This window comes from Anolis carolinensis, chromosome 4 (assembly GCF_035594765.1).
Source record: "Anolis carolinensis isolate JA03-04 chromosome 4, rAnoCar3.1.pri, whole genome shotgun sequence".
Lineage (NCBI taxonomy): Eukaryota > Metazoa > Chordata > Lepidosauria > Squamata > Dactyloidae > Anolis > Anolis carolinensis.
The window spans coordinates 177,387,109-177,411,098 of record NC_085844.1 but is presented as its reverse complement, the minus strand read 5'-3'; the positions used below and the strand labels follow the sequence as shown (position 1 = coordinate 177,411,098).

General features: G+C 39.2%; 1 protein-coding gene across 3 annotated transcripts in view; it reads right to left on the bottom strand.

Moving 5' to 3' along the window:
• rab3b (RAB3B, member RAS oncogene family) overlaps nt 1–23,990 on the bottom strand; it is a 119,315-nt gene that overhangs the window by 71,679 nt on the left and 23,646 nt on the right. For all 3 annotated transcript variants that reach the window (XM_008109576.3, XM_062978309.1, XM_003220304.4), the window contains exon 2: nt 23,676–23,903. In XM_008109576.3, the coding sequence (XP_008107783.2) occupies nt 23,676–23,903 (228 nt within the window). The remainder of the gene's footprint in view (nt 1–23,675; nt 23,904–23,990) is intronic.

Below are 23,990 nucleotides of genomic sequence, written 5' to 3'. Positions count from 1 at the left end.
ATTGCTGCCCTTTCATCCTTGTCTCAAGTTCATTGTCTCCTTGGTGGTATAAGAGAAGATGATTTTCCGTGTGCTTCCTTTTTGATGTTTATCGATCATGAAAAGATACTTCCATCACATTTTCTCATTCATATATGTACGTGTTTCATTTTGCAGCTGTGAGTCACATGTATGCTGGGTTCATTTGTAGCTCCGAGTGTCTGTCAGCTGAAGACTGCTCATCTGACAAGACGTCAGAATAGCTAAAAACCTGAGAAATCAACAGAGGGCCCATTTCAGAGCTTCTGGTTCTAGGGGAAAAGGTGTTTGACAAGTACAGCCCTTGGCATTGTGCTGTGGTATATGGTGTCTGTGTGTCATTGCAATTCAGCTGGAAAAACAAACAACGTGGTGTTTGACAAGAAAGTCAGCCATACGTAAATGTGTATATTAAAGCCTGAGCCTCTTCAAATCCACTGGTTATGGAGCTCTTCAAGTACAAGATCAGCCTAAATAGGATTTGCATATAAGCAGTACTCCAAGGAGAATATTTTCAGATAATATTCTTATCTCAGTGGAAGCAACAGTAAACTCATACTATGGAACTCAAAGACATCATACATTTATTTGCTGTATTTCTTCAGCTAACTGCAACAGCAGGATAGTTTACTATAAAAGATGCAAAGAGTGAGCCCATTTTATTGTTCACGTTGGGAGTTTGCTTAACCATTGTTCTTACAGGTTTTTTGTTGTTGCTGCCAATGTGTCTTCAAGCTGGCTACAGTTTATGGCAACCCTATTACAGGGTTTTCTTGGCAAGATTTATTCAGAGGAGGTTTGTTATTATCTTCCTCTCAGGCTGAAACAATGTCACTTGCATATGGTTACCAAGTAGTTTTTTTCAGTGCGACTCAAATTCTGTTCTCCCAATGTCCTTGCCCAGAACTCAAACCATTATAACATCCTGTCCCTCCAAACAATTGTTCTGCTAGTAAGTGAAAGGAAATGAGTCGAACACATATCCCTTGGATCTATTCTAGTTCTGCCTAATAGCTATAGGCTTAATAACTAACCAACAAATAATCAGATGTCAGAGATGGTTGCCACCATTTTGTTTCCAATCATCGTAGCATTCTTCCATCATAATTTAGAATGCAAACAAAAAATCTTTATGACAGTCAATAGACCATTAGACAACACATGAATACACATTAAAACAACATGATAAAAATATTCAACTTAAATACAAACATTACTGTTATGTGATTTCAGCTCCCCTGAAATCTCAGGTTCAAGGCCTGGAGTGCCAAGCTTCCAAAAGAGCAGATAAGACACAGATGGGCTGAAGGCGAAATCAAAGACTTTATTCTCAATGGCCAGAGAGGATGTCAATGGAGACAGCACTCCGAAGAGCTGACATACCGCAACAGCTAATACATAGCATATTTATTGTATTTTGACAGCTATTCAAGACTCCTCCCTTAGCTCCTAATTAGTCCAGAAAGTAAGTGTTCAGCTAGGATCTGTTCTCTGATTGGTCCAGGGCTCTGTTCAATATTGACAGTTGGTCTTCATTGTGGCAGGAAAATTTAACAAACTGCCATTGGATTATTTTAAAGAGTGCGACTGTTTATCCATCTGCCCCTGAGATGGGCATAATCAGAAAGAATGTGATGGGGCAAGCGGTAATGGACTGAAATGAGTCTTGATATCTTGGCTACAGTTAATACAATGGGTGTCGGAGCCGAAGAACAAAGGGTGTCTAAGGTGTTGGCTGTTTCAGTGGCTGTTGTAGAATTGGCCTGGTTTGGGCAAATAGAAGAGGAAGCATTCCCAGAGATAACCCAGATCTTATCAGGTAAAACAGGAACAAGGACCATGGGGTTTGTGTTCCCAGAGTCTCGTGGTCCATTGTGAAGAGAGATTATCATAATTGGGGAATAATTTCCTGAAGTCCGAAGTGAGGCAACATTCCAAGGAAATTCATGAAAGGTTATTACAGGATAAAATAGAAAAGGTAATGTGGATGCACTGTATGTCCCAATGGAGCTACCTCTCATAATTCATAATTTTGGGGTCTAATTTTCAATAACACTATTAAAACAATTTAAAAGAATATAAAGAGCTATATGTTTTTTCTGGCATCACCCATTCTTGTTGAGTCACAGGCCACTTCACATGCCAATTCATTTATAAATTAAAAGTGTTATCTAAAATCTGCAAAAACAGTATAAAAGATGAAAAAGAGACTGAGTAGCATAAAATCTCACATCTGCAGAAAACAAAACAAAAAAGCATTAAAGGCCTATCTCTTTTGACAAGCCTAACCAGAATATTTCTAAAATATGGTTTTTAGATTATGAATGTTAATAAATATCAGTCTTATGTGTTATTTTAAAATGGATGCTACATATTTCTATCTGATATTATGTGTAATATGCTAACCTGTTGTATCCCTGGGAAAAGTTGGGTAAGAAATAAGGAGGAGGAGGTACACACAGCCTATAAACATCTTCAAATGCCTCAAAGTCAATTGATCTTTGGCTTTTGAAATGTTTGGCTTTTGAAATGTTAGGCTTGGAGGAAAAAAGGTATGCAGCATTAAAAATTCCTGCAAATGTCCCAAAGTCAACTGATCTTTGACTTTTGAAATGCTAGGCTAGAATTATCATTAATTGGAACCAGCATAGCAGTAGTCAACATAGTTAACTATAGCAGGTAAAGAGTGTAGAAAGAAAGAGTGAAGGTGTAGCCAAACTGACTGTAAAACAAAATCCAAAGTACACTATGTGGTATACTACTAGGCCAAGTGGAAGGCACAGAATTAATCATGTTAGCTTTCAGTATCCACTGGATTCTTTATCAGGCAAATATATTTTTAAAAAACAAGCAAGGAAGAACAATGATGTCAGAATCACAGGTCTGTGCACTTTGCATCCTTACTCTCTTCATGCTGTACTTTCTATCTAAAGGTGGTGATGGTGGAGCTGTGACTGAAGGGTTAATATTTGGAAAAAGAGCAGCCCAATATATGTAATTTACTGCCCAAGTACCAAAACATTTCTAGCCGCTTACTTGCCAACCACTGAAAGCTATAGAATCCAGAACTAGTTAGGTTATTTTGGTACATGAATTATTCCAGAAATGCTTTTCTCTACCCTTTGCAATTAAAAAAATCGTACTCAAATGAGTAACCATTAGGATGAAAAGCAAGCCAAGCTTTTTGATATCTATCAAAATCTGCTTTTTGAGACAACTGCACCACTTTTTCTACTGGAGGATCCATTCTGTATCTGAGCATAAGAAGCTGCTTTATATCAAGTGAAACCACCCATCGGTCTAGCTCAGTAATTAACTACACTAATATTCCATGCCTCTGCAAGGTTTCAGACAGGATTTATCTATCTGGAAATGCCAGAGATTGAACCGGGGACCTTAGCTGTAAGCATGAGCTTAAGCATGTAAACTTATACTAATGTGCGGTTGGATACAACTGGCAGGATTAGCTTGGTTCAGGCAGTATGCATGTGATAATTATGTATATGGGAAATATATATGTACATGGAAAATATAATATGATCCTCCAGATGGCTTAAGATTTCATCTCCCAGAATTCCTGATTTGGCTGGAACTTCTGGGAGCTAAAATAGAAACACCGACAGAATCAAAGTTTGGGAACCAATGTACAAGCTAAAGATTTAAAAACCTCACCTGCTGCTCTACTTCCATTAATTTATGGTATTTTGGGAAATATGTCAGTTATTGTAGATGCTATTACTAAGAAGATAAGTGTGTTATACCATGACACACCACTTACACAACTGAATCACTCATCTGAATCAAGACATCTGAAAGTAATGTCTTTATAAGATAGTAGGGTGCAGAACTACACTAATATCAAATGCACAAAGTACATAACTTCCTCCCAATTTCAGTGTATTATGTAATGAGGTTTGGAACTGAATTGCATATGTTGCTGAATGCAGCTTCTATCATCCCTGACTATTGGCTATGCTGGTTACGGTTGATAAGAATTCTAGCCTAGCATTTCAAAAAGCCAAAGATCAATTGACTTTGGGACATTTGCAGGAATTTTAATGCTGCATACACTTTCTCCTCCTAGACCAAAATTTCAAAAGCCAAACACTTCAAATGCCAAAGATCAAATGACTTTGGGGCAATTGCAGATGTTTCAATACTGTGTGCACCTCCTTCGTCTCCTTCTTATTTCTTACCCAGCTTTTCCCATGGATACAACAGGTTAACATATCACATATAACATCAGATAGAAACATGTAGCATCCATTTAAAAAGAATATATAAGACCAATATGTACGTATTAACATTCATAATCTAAAAACCATACTGTGATACCTCAGGCACCTTTGGCCCCTGACCCTGTGGCCATTGCTGACCAGGACAAAGAAGACTTTGGTTTTCTCCCACGTCAGCAAGATTCAACTCCTTTCCCAGATGCCTTCTATTTCCGAGCCAGCGCCAATTAAGGATGCCCTTGAAACAGTGCCGGCTCTCCCAGATTCTCCTGACGGGTTAGTGTTTGATCGCAGGGCTTTTTTGAAAACAGAGAGATCACAGAGACAAAGCTTGAGGAGAAGCGCCAGATTAGCAGAGTGTGGTGACTATGGCTAAGCTCAGTTCTCTTGGGAAGAATTAGGGAGTCAGGCACCTGGCTTGGGGGAGCTCATGAACTTCTATAAAAGTATTGCGCTGGAAACTTTCCTTTGCGGTTTCAACATTACTTCTTACTGAGAAGCATCATCGTCTCTAGCTCCTGAATCCCAAGCGGTCTGATGGTGCACTTACTCCTGAGTAGACCGGGCTCTGGTCTACCTTCTTGCCCAAGTTTGGACTGCGTTTCAGCTCCAGCACATCTAGCTCGTGCCTTGTCTTGAAATCTTGCTTTTAGACATTTACTCCAGAGAACTCATCTGTGCTACCTTGCTCCTTTCCCCCACTTAATACTCAAGTCGAGTTTGAGTGTGTTTCGGTTTCTGGACTTTGGACCTTAATATTGGACATAAGACTTTCACTTATTGGACTAATTTTGATCTTTCCTGAAAGGTCAATTGCTTGTTCAACTTTTCTGCTTATTTTCTTTTGGAACTTTATTTGCTTCAATAAAGATATTATATTGTATTGGTCTCTGTGTTGGTTTTCAGTGCTCTCGCTGCCCAGGGATGTAACATATACTTTTAAAATGTTTTAGTTCCCCTTGTCAAGAGAAACTGGTCTGTAATGCTGTTTTGTATTCAGGCAGCGTATTCAGCCGTTGAGTCTCTTCCAACAGCTCGTTCCACAGTCTAGGGGCAGCTGAAGAAAAAGTCCTCTGGGTGACAGATCCCAACCTAGTCCTGGTTGACAAGACTAAATGTCCCCCAAAGGACCTGAGTATCTAGGACAGATTATACAGGAGGAAGTGACTCAACTTGTATGTACGTGTAAATAAATCAGCTAGCACAAAAATGTCACAAGCTTCTAGGGATCTCATTCTAAGAAAATAAGCCCCGAGTACATTGTTTGTATCCCTGGATAATTCATTGCTCAAAGAATTAAGTATCTACCCAGTCAATTTTAAACTGTGCATTTTAACCTACATTTTATTAGTATTAGTTTCAACCTTTGTTATGTGTATTTTAATATACAAATAATACAGGCGGGTCATTCCAAGACTGTGGAATGAGTTGCCGGCAGACGTTCGCCAGCTAATCAGCTGTCAGAATTCAAAACTCAGCTCAAGACTTATCTCTTCTGGCAGCCCTACCCAGTAAATTTTAACTTGTGAATTTTAACTTGCATTTTATTAATGAATTTTAACATGTATTTTAATCATGTGTATTTTGAGTGCCTTGTAAGCCGCTCCAAGTCCCTTCAGGGAGATGGTGGTGGGATACAAATAAAGTTTATTATTATTATTATTATTATTATTATTATTATTATTATTATTATTATTATTTGTTATTTGTATGCTGCTGCTCAGTCGTTTAGTCATCTCCGACTCTTCGTGACCTCATGGGCCAATCCACACCAGAGCTCCCTGTCGGCCGTCACCGCCCCCAGTTCCTTCAAGGTCAACCAAGTCACTTCAAGGATACCGTCCAGCCATCTCGCCCTTGGTCGGCCTCTCTTCCTTTTTCCTTCCATTTTCCCCAGCATCGTGATCTTTTCCAAGCTTTCCTGTCTCCTCATGATATGGCCAAAATACTTCAGCTTTGCCTCTAATATCCTTATGTTGTATAATGCTTTTAAATTCAAATAAACTTATCAGTTTCTCTTCCTCAAGAGTAAATAAGACTAGAGTCTGGATATATGTATTTTTACTATGTATTTCCTATTTTCAATTATCAAATCCAGCAGCTGTGAATTCAGAGAAGAATAATTTATTCTATCTGTTGGTTCTACCAAGCAGTAGAAACATCATTTCTAGATCAGATTCTCATAAGATGTTCGTCACAGCTGCAGTGACTATATGCTATGAAAAGATGCATATATCATTACAGAAACACAATTATAGAAATTCTGTGTTGCTCAAAGGGATAAAAATAGATCATGTTTACCTGATACCATTGCATCATTTCATGTCTCATACCAATTAAAATAACATGGTGGGTTTTTTTAAAAAAATGTTAACTTATTTTACATGTAGGTATGGTAGCTAATAGCTATAAACAAACAGATTCTGAAAAAAAAGGAACAGTCATTCAGCGTAATTAGTGGCTGTCTAGTTTCAATTTGGCTGAATTATCCTCACAAAAATAGGATGGTGCAGCTGTGCCTGATTGCAAAGAAACCTTATCTCTACCATTCATCAAAACTATTAATATCCCTCTGAAGTCTACTCCAGTTAATGCGTTCTTTAAAATGGATCTGATGTTATAGATGTAAAGTGGCTCTGGAAAATTTATATATAACTAAGAGTATCAATGTTATCTTTCAATTTTGTTGTTGTTGTTATGTGCCTTTAAGATTGCTTTGACGTATGATGACCCTCTGAATATGAGACCACCAAGAGAAGCAGTTATCAACAGCCTAGATCAGTTCTTGTAAGCTTAGGGCCATGACTTTATTGACTGAATCAATCCACATGTAATGTGGTCTTCTTTTCTTTCCTACTGCCTTCCACTTTGACAAGCATTTTAATCGTACCATAAGTTAATAGTCATAGATTTGTCATCTTGGCTTATAGTAAGAGATTAGACTTGATTTCTTCTTGGATTCATTAAGTTGTCTTTGGGTAGAATCTATGTCCTCCAATGCCAATCTTCAAATTAGTTGTTTTTCCTCCTTTCAGTTTTATTCACAGTTCAGTTTTCACATTCATACATATACCCTGGAAATATTATGAAATGGACGATCCTGAATTTGGTGTTCAATCATAGTCCCAATAATGAACAAGACAGAACTTCAGAAGGGAAGCTACTATGCAGCACAAGTGCTGCAGGATAACACTGATGGATAATAAACACATTTTTTTCGTGTCAGGATTGACTTGAGAAACTGAAAGTCGCTTCTGGTGTGAGAGAATTGGCCGTCTGCAAGGACGTTGCCCAGGCGATGCCCAGATGTTTGATGTTTTACCATCTTTGTGGGAGGCTTCTCTCTTGTCCCCACATGGGGAGCTGGAGCTGACAGAGGGAGATCACACACTCTCCCCAGATTCGAACCACCGACCTGTCAGTCAGCAGTCTGACACAATGGCAGTGGCTCTTTTGCTAAGTCTTGTTAGTATTATATTGAATGAGGCAAGCTACTTATATTGAATGAGGTAAGCTACTTCTTAATGTTTTTTACCTTGAAAATCCTATAGTGAAACAATTCAAAATGAATAATAATAATAATAATAATAATAATAATAATAACTTTCTCACAGAACAAAATGGAACAGATGGAAATAACAACTGAAATGATCAGCAAACGAGTGCAAAAAGTCAAGAACTGGACATCGCCTGGTAGTGATCAACTTCATGGATTTTGGCTCAAACATCTGATTAGTTTACATGGGAAAATGGCCCAACAATTCAATGAGATGCTGCAAAAAGGAAGTATCAGTGAATGGCTAACAACTGGAAGAACATACCTGACACAAAAGGATCCAGCAAAAGGAGCAGCACCAGGAAACTACGTGCCAATAACGTGTCTGCCAACTATGTTTAAACTACTGACTGGCATCATAGCTGACAAAATTCAACACTATCTTGAAGAAAAAAAACATCTTGCCAGATGAACAGAAAGGCAACAAACGGAAAAGCAGGGGCACAAAAGACCAGTTATTGATTGACAAAATGATTCTGGAGAATTGTAAAAGCCAAAAAGCTAATCTTCACATGACGTGGATTGACTACAAAAAGGCTTTTGACTCACTCCCACACAGCTGGATCATCAAGTGCCTGGACGCCATCGGGATTAGTAAAAATGTTGGCACCTTCATTGAAAACATGATGGAGCACTTGAAAACTGAACTGTTTGTTGGAAATGAAAGCTATGGACTTGTCACCATCAGGAGAGGAATTTTCCAGGGAGACTCATTGTCCCCTCTGCTTTTCATTATTGCCATGATCCCTCTGTCCACAATCTTACAAAAAACAAATCTCGGCTATCAAACATCTAAGAATTCTCACAAAATTTCGCATCTGATGTACATGGATGACCTGAAGCTGTATGGGAAAACGGAAACTGAAATCCAGTCTCTGACTAACACTGTCCGAATTTTTAGCACTGATATCAGCATGGAGTTTGGCTTGGACAAATGTTCGACAGTGGCATTGAAGAAGGGAAAAATCATTGAAAGTGAGGGCATAAATATGCCTAATGGCCAAACAATAAAGTGTCACCAGCCAGAGGCCTATAAATATCTGGGCATATTACAGCTGGACAACATCAAGCATGAACATGTGAAGACTGTGGTCAGTAAAGAATACACACAAAGGGTCAGAAAAATTCTCAAAAGCAAGCTCAATGGAGGCAACACCATCAAAGCCATAAACAACTGGGCCATACCTGTCATAAGATATACTGCTGGCATCATAAACTGGACACAGATGGAAGTGGACAATTTGGACAGAAAAACAAGAAAACTCATGACCATTCATCATTCACTGCACCCTCGCAGTGATGTTGACCGGCTATATCTGCCTAGAAGATCAGGGGACAGAGGACTCTTACAAGTAAAACAAGCAGTCAAAGAAGGAGAACATGCCCTGGCAGAATATGTAAAGCAAAGTGAAGAACCTGCTTTGATTGAATTCAAAAATCAGAAACTCCTCAAAGCACAGCAGACAAAAAACCAGTACAAGAAAACCGCACTGTAAACTAGAGCTGACAGCTGGCACAACAAAACATTGCATGGAAAGTTCCTTGACAAAATTGAAGGAAAAGCTGATAAGGAGAAGACCTGGCTCTGGCTCACGAATGGGACCCTGAAGAAGGAGACAGAAGGCCTGATCCTTGCAGCCCAGGAGCAAGCCATCCGAACAAATGCAATTAAGGGCAAGATCGAAAAATCAGCTGATGACCCAAAATGCAGACTGTGCAAGGAAATCGATGAAACCATTGATCATCTCCTCAGCTTCTGTAAGAAAATTGCACAGACAGACTACAAACAGAGGCACAACTACGTGGCCCAAATGGAAACACTCAAAATCCTCAGTTCAAAAATAGTCCTTCTCTCTTACTTGTTTCTTCTAGAAATAAATGTCAATTATAATAACTGGAGCCCCCAGTGGCTCAGTGGGTTAAACCGCTGAACTGCTGAACTTGTTGACCGAAAGGTTGGTGGTTCAAATCTGGAGAGTGGAGTGAGCTCCCGCTGTTAGCCCCAGCTTCTGCCAACCTAGCAGTTCAAAAACATGCAAATCTGAGTAGATCACTAGGTACCTCTGTGGTAGCAAGGTAATGGCGCTCCACGCAGTCATGCCGGCCACATGACCTTGGAGTTGTCTACGGACAATGCCAGCTCTCCGGCTTAAAAATGGAAATGAGCACCAACCCTCAGGGTTGGACACGACTAGACTTAATGTCAAGGGGAAACCTTTATCTTTACTTATAATAACTTCAATTTAGACTCAAAAGAATGGGTTATCTGAGACTTCTAGCTTAATAATTGGCTTAGTTTCTATAATGCCATTGACATCAAGAGGATGGAGACATGAGGAAATAATTAGCAGAAAGTTCAAATGAGATACGATAACATTTGAGAAAGACAGTATCTCTGAGTGTGGAGGCACATCCCTCACTACTAAAGAGATGAACAAACTCAGATACTGACACTGGGAGGTGGCAGTTTCGAAACAGCTTAAGATTTCTAGGTAGATCTGAACTAAAGGTTCTCTCTTGTTAAACATTGAGTACAACATAAATATTACAAATGTAAAAAATAAGAGAAAAATTGTGAGCACATGCTATGACTATATTCTTGCCTTCAGTCTCTTGCCACATATCTGAGGATATGTATTCACATGAAGGAACTGGGAATAACACTGAACCATTTTTAGAGATGAAATAGATAGGTTAATACAACTTTAGTCAAAATCCTGTTTGGCACTGATAGAGTGTAAAGCTCCACCAGCCTAGTTATAGTAGTTGTGCATGCAGGGCAATAATTCTCCCCTATCCCAAAGAACACATGCCAGATATAGATTGCAGTAACAAAGGCCACAATTTGGTTTTTTATTGTTTACAGCTGAAATGGAGAAGGTGCGGTGGCACAATGGGTTAAACCCTTGTTCCGGTTGGAGTGCTGACCTGAAAGTTGGGTTGCTTACCTGAAGGTTGCCGGTTCGAATCTGCAAGATGGGGTGAGTTCCCATCAGCTCTAGCTTGCGGGGACATGAGAGAAGCCTCACAGCAACACATCTGGGCATCCCCTGGGCAATGTCTCTGTAGATGGCCAATTCTTTCACATCAGAAGTGATGTGCAGTATGCTCTCAAGTCACTACTGACATGATACAAAAAAAAAACTGAAATGGCACTGGCAGTCAAATGTGGTTACTGGACCCTGGCATTAGCCAGCCCACCTGCTGAGCCAATGACACTGAAAAGGTGAGTCAAATGCCCATTGAGCCCACTGCCTCACCCCCATTGGGACAGTGACCCAACAATAAGAGGTATTGAGCAGCATCCATGCAGCACTGCCTCTGGCTCTTTAAACAGCCTGCTCCATACCCTGATAGTGAAAGGAGATCCAGGGCCCATGCCAACTGGCCCAAGTTATGATGGATTACTAAATGCAGAAACAAAAACTGAAAACCAGAAGAGGGTTGGTTGGAGGGGGGAGCTCGAAGGCAACTGAACTAGAGGAACAGCCAGGCCAGAATAAATACTTGACTGGTGGACCAGAGGGAAGAGATCTTTCCTCAGGTCTGCCTCTTCCAGCCAATCAGATTGAACCACTGTGCCCCACAGGTATGGTGCTCAACATGCAGGGGAGCCTGGAAAGGAGAGCCTTGTCAATAGCGGGTGAAAGGAAGTACCTGCTACTCTGTTTCCCTGAAAATAAGACATCCCTTGAAAATAAGACCTAGTAGAGGTTTTGCTAAATTGCTAAATATAAAATAAGACCTAGCAAAGTTTTTGTTTGGAAGCATGCCTGCCAAACAGAACACCAGAGCATTGGTAAATGTATGTACCATAGATGGTTGTACATGGGAATAATGGTAGTAACAAGAAATTGTTGATAGGATTCACAGTTTGTCTGGTTATGCTGGTTTGTGATGACAACTACTGTACAGTATATAATAAATGCTCATTTTTTGTTCAATAATAAATAAGACATCCCTTGAAAATAAGACCTAGCGCATCTTTGGGAGCAAAAATTAATATAAGACACTGTCTTATTTTCGGGGAAACACGGTATGTAACTATTCCACACAGTAAGTCAGGCAGGGGATAGATCTAGAAACAGGAGGGCTGCCAGCTGGATGATGGAGTCTTCTCAACAGACATTCCACAATCAATCATCGGCCATTTGATTTGAGGAAAGGAGATGCTTTTGGGCACCATTCAGCTGCTTTTACATAGCTTTAGGAAAAGCACTGCACCTCTTTGTGTAATATTTATATAAGTACTTAAGTCACAAAGAGGATTCTTTTTTCCCCTTAATTTTCCAAGTACTTTTAGTTAAATATTTCCAAGTATATAAAAGAGTTTGATAACAACATATAAAACAAGAAGAAAAAACAGGGGGAAAAAACATGAAAAGAAAAAAGATAGATACTAAAAGAAGAGAAAGCAAGAAAGATAAAAGTGACTTCTAAGTTTTTCTTTAGCACTGATTAACCTACATGAATCTATAAAAAAACTTCAATGCTTTTCTCATACGTTAATCATCAACCTTCTTTCTATAAACCTTTTTTTTTTTTTATAAAATACACTTATTAATCATTCACATCCACACATATATATTCCCCACAGAAAGTAAATCTAGCATTTATATTTATGGATATGAACCCTGTAACCACGGGAAATGAGTTTCCAGACTTCATGTGGATATATGAAACCTGAAATAATAGCGAACCCTGCTGAAATATAGAACTTCCACCCTACAAATATTGTGCTAGAGGACCTAGCAAATGCCTGAGGAGACTACATTTTGATGGAACTGGATTAATTAAACCATAGCTACCAATCCCATATATTTGGCGGTTGTACCATATTTATTTAAAATATTAATAATCTTTATTAGTAATCTTCAACCATTAGTATTACTCCTTCCATAACTCAACCACTTTACTTCTTACCTATATATACTTCTGTTAAATTAGTCAGGCTACCTCCTTCAGTTTCCCATTAAACATCAATCAATCTGTCATAATACCAGTTGTGTTTCCCACCCATCCACAAAAGAAATTACATTCATTTTTATTATCAGTCACTATCAATCATTCAATCAGTAAGTTCTCAAACCACTTTCATATTGCCATCCATTCTAAATATATAAATCATCTTTAATAACCTCTTTCCCCAAATAGTATCTTATATCAACAAGCTTTCTTTTATGACCAGTTCCTTTCACTAAATAACCATCAAGCAATAAGCCTCATATCAACACCTTAAACCAGAAAAACTAATCCTTTTTTCCTACTTGGAATTATGGAATCAAAGAGTTGGAAGACACTAGATGGGCCATCAAGTCCAACTCCCTACCATGCAGGAAAAGCACAATCAAAGTAACTTTGGAAGATGGCCATCCAGTCTTTGTTTAATAGCCACCAAAGAAGGATCTTCCACCAGACTCTAAGACAGTGAGTTCCACTGTTGAACAGTTCTTATGGTCAGAAAGTCCTTCCTAATGTTCAGGTGAAATCTCCTTTCCTGTAATTTGAATCCACTGCCCCAAGTCCTAGTCTCCAGGGCTGCAGAAAACAAACCTGCTTCCTCTTTCTTATGACATCCTTTCAAATATTTAAACATGGTGATCAATTCTTCTCTCAACTTTCTCTTCTGCAGGCTAAACATACCCAGCTCTTTAAGCCATTTCTCATAGCGCATGGTCTCCAGACCTTTGATTATTTTAGCCACCCTCCTCTGGACACATTCCAGGTTGTCAGTATGTTATTGAGCCTCAGTACCCCCACTAATGATTTATAGTTTACCAAGAGACAACAAATAAACATATGATTTTTCCTTTCTATTAAAAACATTATCCAGAGGTCCAGAGCCGTGCAATTTCAAGGCTTCAGAAGATTGAAAACAAACCCAGCAGCAGCTGTACCCCCATAAACTATATTGTACCTAACCCTTTAATACATTGTATCTATTTTACGATTTTGAGTAAAATATATTCAAAAATTGGAATCCAAGCAGCAAGTTACACAATACCTGAAGGGAAATATCTTTCACGGAAGATGGGGACCACAGTTCAACAATACCTGGAATGTACAAGTAGACTTAGTGAAAAATATTCCATCTTCACAGCCATTCACTGGGTTCATCTACCAACAGTATCACATTAATGTCTTCAGAGATATTTATTTATTTATTTATTTACAGTATTTATATTCCGCCCTTCTCACCCCGAAGGGGACTCAGGGCGGATCACATTATAACACACATAGGGCAAACATTCAATGCCCATAAACACATCAAACAGAGACTGAGAGACACACACGCAGAGGCAAGTTAACCTTCTTCTTCAAAGATACAGAATGGGGGACGCCTGGCTTGACAGCAGTGTGTGCGAAAAAGACCTTGGAGTCCTCGTGGACAACAAGTTAAACATGAGCAAACAATGTGATGCGGCTGCTAAGAAAGCCAATGGGATTCTGGCCTGCATCAATAGGGGAATAGCGTCTAGATCCAGGGAAGTCCTGCTCCCCCTCTATTCTGCCTTGGTCAGACCACACCTGGAATACTGTGTCCAATTTTGGGCACCGCAGTTGAAGGGAGATGTTGACAAGCTGGAAAGCGTCCAGAGGAGGGCGACTAAAATGATTAAGGGTCTGGAGAACAAGCCCTATGAGGAGCGGCTTAAAGAGCTGGGCATGTTTAGCCTGCAGAAGAGAAGGCTGAGAGGAGACATGATAGCCATGTACAAATATGTGAAGGGAAGTCATAGGGAAGAGGGAGCAAGCTTGTTTTCTGCTGCCCTGCAGACTAGGACACGGAACAATGGCTTCAAACTACAGGAAAGGAGATTCCACCTGAACATCAGGAAGAACTTCCTCACTGTGAGAGCTGTTCGACAGTGGAACTCTCTCCCCGGGGCCGTGGTGGAGGCTCCTTCCTTGGAGGCTTTTAAGCAGAGGCTGGATGGCCATCTGTCGGGCGTGCTTTGAATGCGATTTCCTGCTTCTTAGCAGGGGGTTGGACTAGATGGCCCATGTGGTCTCTTCCAACTCTACTATTCTATGATTCTATGATTCTATGATTCTGAGGGGATGTTCGATTCTGGCCACAGGGGGGAGCAGCTGCTTCATCATCCACACTGACGGCACTTCCTCATTCCAGGTCGTAAATTAGTTAATCTTGCCTCCCCACTTTATAAGTGGTACCTTATCTCCTACTTGATAGATGCAACTATCTTTCGGGTTGCTAGGTCAGCAACGAGCAGGGGCTATTTTTTATTTTTAATTGACGGGTGCTCACCCCGCCACGGGCTGGCCTCGAACTCATGACCTCATGGTCAGAGTGATTTAAGGCAGCTGCTCAACAGCTGCGCCACAGCCCGGTTATCTCAGTGAACCCAAGAGATAACACTCAGTTCTTCATTCTTATACTGATGGATCTGCACTTTTGATGCTTATATGCCAGAAATCTATATATATAAAATGATAAAGTTGTTTGCGCAGTGACTATAACAACAAAACTAAACATCGCAGAAATACGAAATTTGGCAATACAATGCAAAAGGCTTGCCTCCAGGTTACAACAACACAACCACACCACAAAACCACAATCCAGACCCACAAAACACACAACAACGCATCATGCGATAACAACACAACTAAACGCCCCAGAAATACAAAACTTGGCAACAAAATGCAAAAGCCTTGCCTCCCAGTTGTAACAACACAACCACACCACAAAACCACACAGGACCCACAAAACTCACAACAACGCATTTGACTATAACAACACAACTAAACGCCCCAGAAATATGAAACTTGGCAACACAACGCAAAAGCCTTCCCTCCAGGTTGTAACAACACAACCACACCACAAAACCACAAACCGGACCCATAAAACTCACAACAACACATCGTGACTATAACAACACAACTAAACGCCCCAGAAATACGAAACTTGGCACACAACTAAACGCCCCAGAAATATAAAACTTGACAATACAACGCAAAAGCCTTTTCTCCTGGTTGTAACAACACAACTACACCACAAAACCACAATCCGGACCCACAAAATTCACGACAACGCATCGTGACTATAACACAATTAAACGCCCCAGAAATACAAAATTTGACAACACAACGCAAAAGCCTTGCCTCCCAGTTGTAAGAACACAACCACAACACAAAACCACAATCCGGACCCATAAAACTCACAACAACGCATCATGACTATAACAACACAACTAAACGCCCCAGAAATACAAAACTTGGCAAAACAATGCAAAAGCCTTGCCTCCCAGTTGTAACAACACAACCACACCACAAAACCACACTGGACCCACAAAACTCACAACAACGCATCATGACTATAACAACACAACTAAGCGCCCCAGAAATACGAAACTTGGCAACACAACACAAAAGCATTCCCTCCCGATTGTAACAACACAACCACACCACAAAACCACAATCCGGACCCACAAAACTCACAACACTGCATCGTGACTATAATAACACAACTAAACGCCCCAGAAATACAAAACTTGGCATACAACTAAACGCCCCAGAAATACGAAACTTGGCAACAAAATGCAAAAGCCTTGCCTCCCAGTTGTAACAACACAACCACACCACAAAACCACACAGGACCCACAAAACTCACAACAACGCATTGTGACTATAACAACACAACTAAACGCCCCAGAAATATGAAACTTGGCAACACAACGCAAAAGCCTTCCCTCCAGGTTGTAACAACACAACCACACCACAAAACCACAAACCGGACCCATAAAACTCACAACAACACATCGTGACTATAACAACACAACTAAACGCCCCAGAAATACGAAACTTGGCACACAACTAAACGCCCCAGAAATATAAAACTTGACAATACAACGCAAAAGCCTTTTCTCCTGGTTGTAACAACACAACTACACCACAAAACCACAATCCGGACCCACAAAATTCACGACAACGCATCGTGACTATAACACAATTAAACGCCCCAGAAATACAAAATTTGACAACACAACGCAAAAGCCTTGCCTCCCAGTTGTAAGAACACAACCACAACACAAAACCACAATCCGGACCCATAAAACTCACAACAACGCATCATGACTATAACAACACAACTAAACGCCCCAGAAATACAAAACTTGGCAAAACAATGCAAAAGCCTTGCCTCCCAGTTGTAACAACACAACCACACCACAAAACCACACTGGACCCACAAAACTCACAACAACGCATCATGACTATAACAACACAACTAAGCGCCCCAGAAATACGAAACTTGGCAACACAACACAAAAGCATTCCCTCCCGATTGTAACAACACAACCACACCACAAAACCACAATCCGGACCCACAAAACTCACAACACTGCATCGTGACTATAATAACACAACTAAACGCCCCAGAAATACAAAACTTGGCATACAACTAAACGCCCCAGAAATACGAAACTTGGCAACACAACACAAAAGCATTCCCTCCCGATTGTAACAACACAACCACACCACAAAACCACAATCCAGACCCACAAAACTCACAACAACGCATTGTGACTATAACAAATACAAAATTTGACAACACAACTCATCCACCTCCCCAATCCCTACATTCACACTTGGCCTCCAAAAAAACAATTACAATAATAACAATGACAACAACAACAACAATAAGAATCAACACCATCACAGGCAAGAAACAGCCAGGCACTGAGGCTGAGAGGCCAGTCAGTGCTACACTGGGCCTCCAAAAAACAATACAGCAGCATCTTACTTATCCAGCCTTCATGACCACTACAACAACAATAATAATAAACACCTACACAGGCAAAAAAAAAAGACTATTGTACCACAATAAAAATATAAACCGCACTCAGCAGAATCAGACATTACAATTAACAACAAACCAAAGACAACAGGGATCTCAAGCAATTATCAATCAACACAAAAATTGAAGAAAGTAACAGACTTCAAATACTACTACTAATGTGAGTATAAAGAAGGGTGGAGGTCACAGCATCAATACAACCTAATGTAGACTGACCAACACCACCAGACTAAGCCACAGCAACGCATGGCTGGGCACAGCTAGTACCATTATATAACAACATACATTCCCAGAATCATCATCTTCCTTTGAAAATTTTTCATATATATCTTATAACTACTCTCATGCCATGCACATTCTGTATAGTAAGACTGAGATGGTGACAACATGATGGGGCTTATTTGGACTGTCACCATGGCACACAATTGCTATATATTTATCGAGTGCATTTAGTATTAATCAACTTACATGCTGAGTTAAACTGGATCTCATTCTGGCAGTGTGAATATTGTTCTTGCTGTCACTTTTTCTTATGTACTGTTTTTACTCCATTTAGTTTAAGACGTACATTCCCCACCACCACCACCCCACCCTCAATTCTATCTGCACAACCGTCTGGTTGATTAGGGTGACAGCTGGTGACTGGCAAAGAGCATTGTGATTATAAGAAGTTATGCTTTTCCAGTTATCAGTCCTTTCAGTGCCAATAATAAGCAATCAAACAAGAGCCCATACCCCTGTCTTTTTTTAGTGCAAAGTAGACATAATTGTCCTATTCTCACTTAAAGTCCACTTCCATTCATCTACTTTGGTTCCCTTCTGGTCTATGCAAAACATTATTCACTGGCTGCTAGGCAACCTAAACATACAGAAATGCCTGTTTCCACCCGTTATGGGTTATGCGAGCTTAATTCTTTGGTTGGGTTGTGTTTGATTGTTTTGTTTTTAAATTCGAACAGAGGTTATCTCCACAAAGAAAAAATACTTTCTTTTTATTAATAATTATATTATTGAGAAGCCTGACCTGGTATCATGGAGGATCTGCAGGGGGTGAATGAATGAAAGTCATGCATTAGCTTATTTCAGTACAATCTTATACATGCCTATTCAAAAACAAGTCAGGTCCAAAATGTTACTGACATTTAGGATTTACCTTCGGACAGATCTGCACAGGTTTGCAGCCCATAGTCTCTTTTCTTTAGAGAATTATTCTCACAGTTATTTGAATCTTAACCATGGTTGTAAAAGGTTTTAAACATTCAGGTGCTACAAATACCCTATTTGCTTAGTTCTAAGGCTCACCTTTTTGGCTAAATTACCTTTCCAAAATTAAGGTAATCTTAATGCTGAACCAAAGCAAAAGAGAAAGCTTCTTCAGGAGCATGGCACTCCTATTTGTGGCATGTTATCTCTAAATTAATGGCCAGGGCTCAATGCTATGCAATCCTGGGATTTGTAATTTGGTAAGGCATCAGCATTCTTTGGCAGAGAAGGCTCAAGACTTTGCAAAACAACAACTCCGATTATTCCATAGCATTGAACTAAGGCAATTAAAGTGGATTCATTCTTATTTATTTATTTATTTATTTCCATCATTTCTATGCCGCCCTTCTCACCCGAAGGGACTCAGGGCGGCTCACAATCTGGCAAATTCAATGCCGGTATACAGTACAAAAATAAAACATAACAATTAAAACAATCAATTTAAAATAATCCAATAAATACATTTAAAACAGTACAATAAAAATATTGAATCCATTCGTCCACATAAACCTTGCATGTAAACCTTAATCCGGACCAAGTTACAGCCATCATAATTCATTCATTAAACGCTTGTTCGCAAAGCCAGGTCTTCATTCTACGACATAGATGCATCTCAAGGCTTTCTTTTCTGTTGCTGGAAGTTTTGGTCTTCCAAATTACAAAGAGTGTATATTTGATGCTCCAACACTTTTGTTTTTAAAGGAGGAATCCTAACCAGGCAGCAACTATAATGGCCATATTACAAAAAATGCACCTTTTGACTTTGTCAGCAAAATACTTTTTTTTCGTTTCAGGGTTTTGAAAATTGAGGTGCATGTTAGATTCAGTGGCACATTAGATGCAAGTAAATATGGTAATTATGCTGAACAAAAAACTGATAAGAGCAGGTTTGGTATTTTTACAGCATACTCATCTCATCCGGATAAACACTGAAATATTACGATATAGAAAATGTTTATTCAGGTTATTAAACTGAATAACCTCAGAAAACAAAACATCTTACAAAATTATGAAAAATGAACACATCCTTTATCACATATTTTATGCCTTTGAGGCAGAACTAGCTATTTTTAACACAGATGCGTACAATACAGTACAGTTGCATTACAACTGAAACCTTCAAAGTATTATGCATTTTAGGGATGGTGTTGATATTTCTTCTCACAAACAGCCTAGAAGTAAATGACATATATTTACAAAACCCAAATCTTTTAGCCATTGGTTTCTTTTTAAAGGTAGAACAGTATGTTCACTTGGTTTTATCAGGATGAAGCATCAGCAGAAGGTAATTACATTTTATATTTTTTTAAAGGATAATATTTTGAAAAAAATCAGAATTGACTGGATTTATACTTGACTTAGATTTCTTGAACTGTAAATCTTAAAACAAACAAATTTGACATCTTAAAACAAGGTCTAAGTCCATTGTTAGGCTAAACTGGAATAGAATCACTGAAACAACAGAATTAACACAAATGTGCACTTAAATCCCATTAATTTAATAGATGTATGGGTAGGAGAAACCCTTTGATTATACCTTATATTAACCTCTATAGCAGGCATGGGCAAACTTTGGCCCTCCAGGTATTTTGGACTACAACTCCCACAATTCCTAATAGCCTACTGGCTGTTAGGAACTGTGGGAGTTGACGTCCAAAACACCTGGAGGGCCCAGGTTTGCCCATACCTGCTCTATAGCTACCAGGAGTAATTAAGGTCTTATATTATTTCTTTATTTAGAAATGGCAATGTAAACATTCTCTTTAATGAACCTGATGCTAAAAAGAACTGTGGCTAATAGGTCTGGGTGCCTTGAAAGCAATGTGGTTGGTTTTACAATAGACAGATTTTTTTCTATGATCTTTTGAAACTTGAACTGCAATTTGTTTCAGTGAGAAGAGAAACTAAATGAGAATGATGCTAAATAAGAAATAACGAATAGTAAAAGTATTAATAATGGAATACCCTATAGGTGTTAGTGAATTTTATTTTTTAAAATGTTGCAGAACTACAGATTTAAAACACTTTCAGCTAATAGCACTGTAGCTTGTAAAGCTGTGAAACAAAATTTTCTCCTAATTGCATTAGTCATAGTTCCACTGAAATTCAACATGTTCAAAATGATACACTGTCAATACTGGACAGAGTCAGATGGGAATTAAAGCAGCAGATCTTTTGCCAACTTTAAGAGCCCTCTAGGTTTATGCTAGCCAGGATGGGAAGTTTGTGTGGACCTGTACACACCGTGCTGCACTTATCTATCTATAGTGGCTCCATTGTACAATCAGCCCTCCATATCCACAGATTTTGTATCCATGGATGCAACCATCCATGGCTTGAAAATATTTTTTTAAAAAATTCTGAAAAGGAAATCTTGATTTTACCATTTTATGTTAGGAACACCATTTTACTATGTCACTGAATATAATGGGACTTGAATATCCTCAAATTTTGGTATCCATGGGGAGTCCAGGAACCAAACCCCAGTAGATACCAAGGGCCCAGTGTACTTCCTTCTCTTCAGGGATGAGTTATGTGAATCACTTCCAAGTTAACATAGAGCAGTGGTTCTCAACCTGTGGTGTTTTGGCCTACAACTCCCAGAAATCCCAGCCAGTTTACCAGCTGTTAGGATTTCTGAGAACTGAAGGCCAAAACATCTGACATAAAGGGAAGTTTCTGGCCCTGTGAAGTCTCCTGGGAAGTCTTGGGATCCAACAGATACAAATCCACCTATTGCCTACCCCTGTCCAACTGCTGGAGCACTGCATCTGGGGGCCTTGTACCTGATACTGCCAGCAAGAACACCTTTAGCAACTTCCTTTTGCAACCTCTGAACACATTACATGGGTCTCCATGGCAGACAGGACACCCTCCAAGTAGACTTCTTCTTAACACTTGAAGGGCTACTTCTTCCTCTTACTCATTTCTAAGGAAGTTATATATTTAAATAGATCTGTAGAGTGACTAGAAGGCATAGTGCTGTCGTAATACATTATGGTATATTGGTAGCATAATTCTACAATCTCATTTTAATCTGTGGGCTAGTTGCACTTAGAAAATTATTAATTAAAACTTCCCCACGCACACCATCATGACATCAGAAACTGACAAGAGGTCATTTAGAACGGTGCTTATTTAGATCCTATTTATCACTAACTCACTCAGCTAGGACTAACATTAAATAATATAAAATGGACTGTATCTACAAATATGAAATGTTTGTTTAAATGAATAGAAGCTCTAAATGTTTAATTGTGCTCTCTAAAGGTTGAATTGTGTTTTGCCTTTTCTCACCATACAGGTTGGCATTGCAATTGTGTTTTATCAGAGGAGAAAAATCAGCAGAATGCCTGAAAAAACAGAGAACAGTAAATAAAGCGCTGGACTGCAATAAATTGACAGTGTTGCCCTGTAAATGTTTCTTTAAATTGTGACTGAACTCAGGACCATTATTGCAGAGAAAAGTGCACGGAAGTACTGTATAAAAAAAGATCCCTTAATATACGAGAAGGAACTCAGCAACAATGGTCACATAAAACCTCAGTAAATCAGAAAGGGCAATAAAAAATAGTTTCAGCTACAGACATTATGAATGGAAAGGCACAGTTCTCTAATATGAATGCACTGCAACTTCCATCATGACCCAAAAAATGTCGATTCTAGTTGAGGTTGCTGGGAATTGTAGTCCAATAATAAAAGACCAAAAACACTATAGGGCTATGTGTTATCTATCCCTTGTCTTTAAAAAGGATGTTTTAGAAGGTAAGGAAGAAAGAAAAATTCTGCTGAAACAGAAAGCAAGAAAATAAATATCTTGTGTGAAGGCACGCTGGGGGAAAATGGCTATCTCTAGGTCTGGCTACCCAAGTGGCTTCGGTTTACCTTATAATTATACCTCAAACCCCAAAGTAAATACTCTAGAAGCTGATTAAAGATAACCAAAAATATTGTTTATTGAAAACAGGAAACAGTCCTTTTAATGTATTAGAAATAATATGAGGTAAAATCACTGAAATTATACAGAAATAAAACTATATTGATTGAGAATGAAAGCTATAGAGACTATAAAGGATAAACACACAAGCTATGAGGAAAGGTAGGTACTAGGCTGTGATAAGCACTATCTATAATGACTATAATGACTCTGAGGTAAACTATCAGCTATAACTATGTGGTAAATACCAGCTATAGTGAACTATCTATAATAACTCTGAGGTAAACTATAAGGTGATAAGCTATAAGGTAAGTACATAAGGTAAGTACTTTGCTATGAGGTATACTATCTAAGCTACAGGTAAGTACAAGGCTATGAGGTAAACTGTAAGATAAGTACGTGGCTATGATGAGCTCTATCTGTAATGGTAAGTATGAGGCTATGAGGTAAATACCTAAAGCTACGATGTGACTATAAGGTAAGTACGTGATTTATGTTGCCTGTTTGAATTTGCCAGGTCAAAGAACCCAGACCAAATTCTATGACCTATCTCTAAGAGGTTTTTCTCTGGAATGGCCAAAGGAGGGGGAAAAGCCTTAGAGGCAAGCTCACAGGCTGAACCATCTCATCCAAACCTAAAGGGGAGTCCCAAGCTCCACCCCCAAAATGAGAGCCAATGGAACATTCCTCCCAAGAACAGCAACCAGGAAATAAGCAAGGGAGGGAAAGCCAAGTAGGACAGCACATCTTGCAAATAATACTCTTGCAGTGATCTGGAAATGATACAGACCCCATTGTTTCTAACATATCTGTACACAGGGTGAAAGATTCAAGAATCACTGTACTTACCCAAATCTGTAGTTTTACTCTTTTGTCATTCCTGTAAACAGTTTTCACTTTGAAGTCAATTCCCACTGTACTGACAAAGGCCGGTGTGAATGTGTCATCAGCATATCTAAAGAGGAAGGATGTCTTGCCCACACTGCTGTTGCCAATGATCAGGAGTTTGAACATGTAATCAAAGTTCTGGTCGGAAGCATCCTTGTGTCCATATCTGCCATCTGTTACGGAAGCCATCTAAGAAAAAAACAAAAACAACAGCACCTAGTTGCTTTTAATGTGCAACTATTGTTGTCAAGCAGAATATATTCTTTGACATATCCA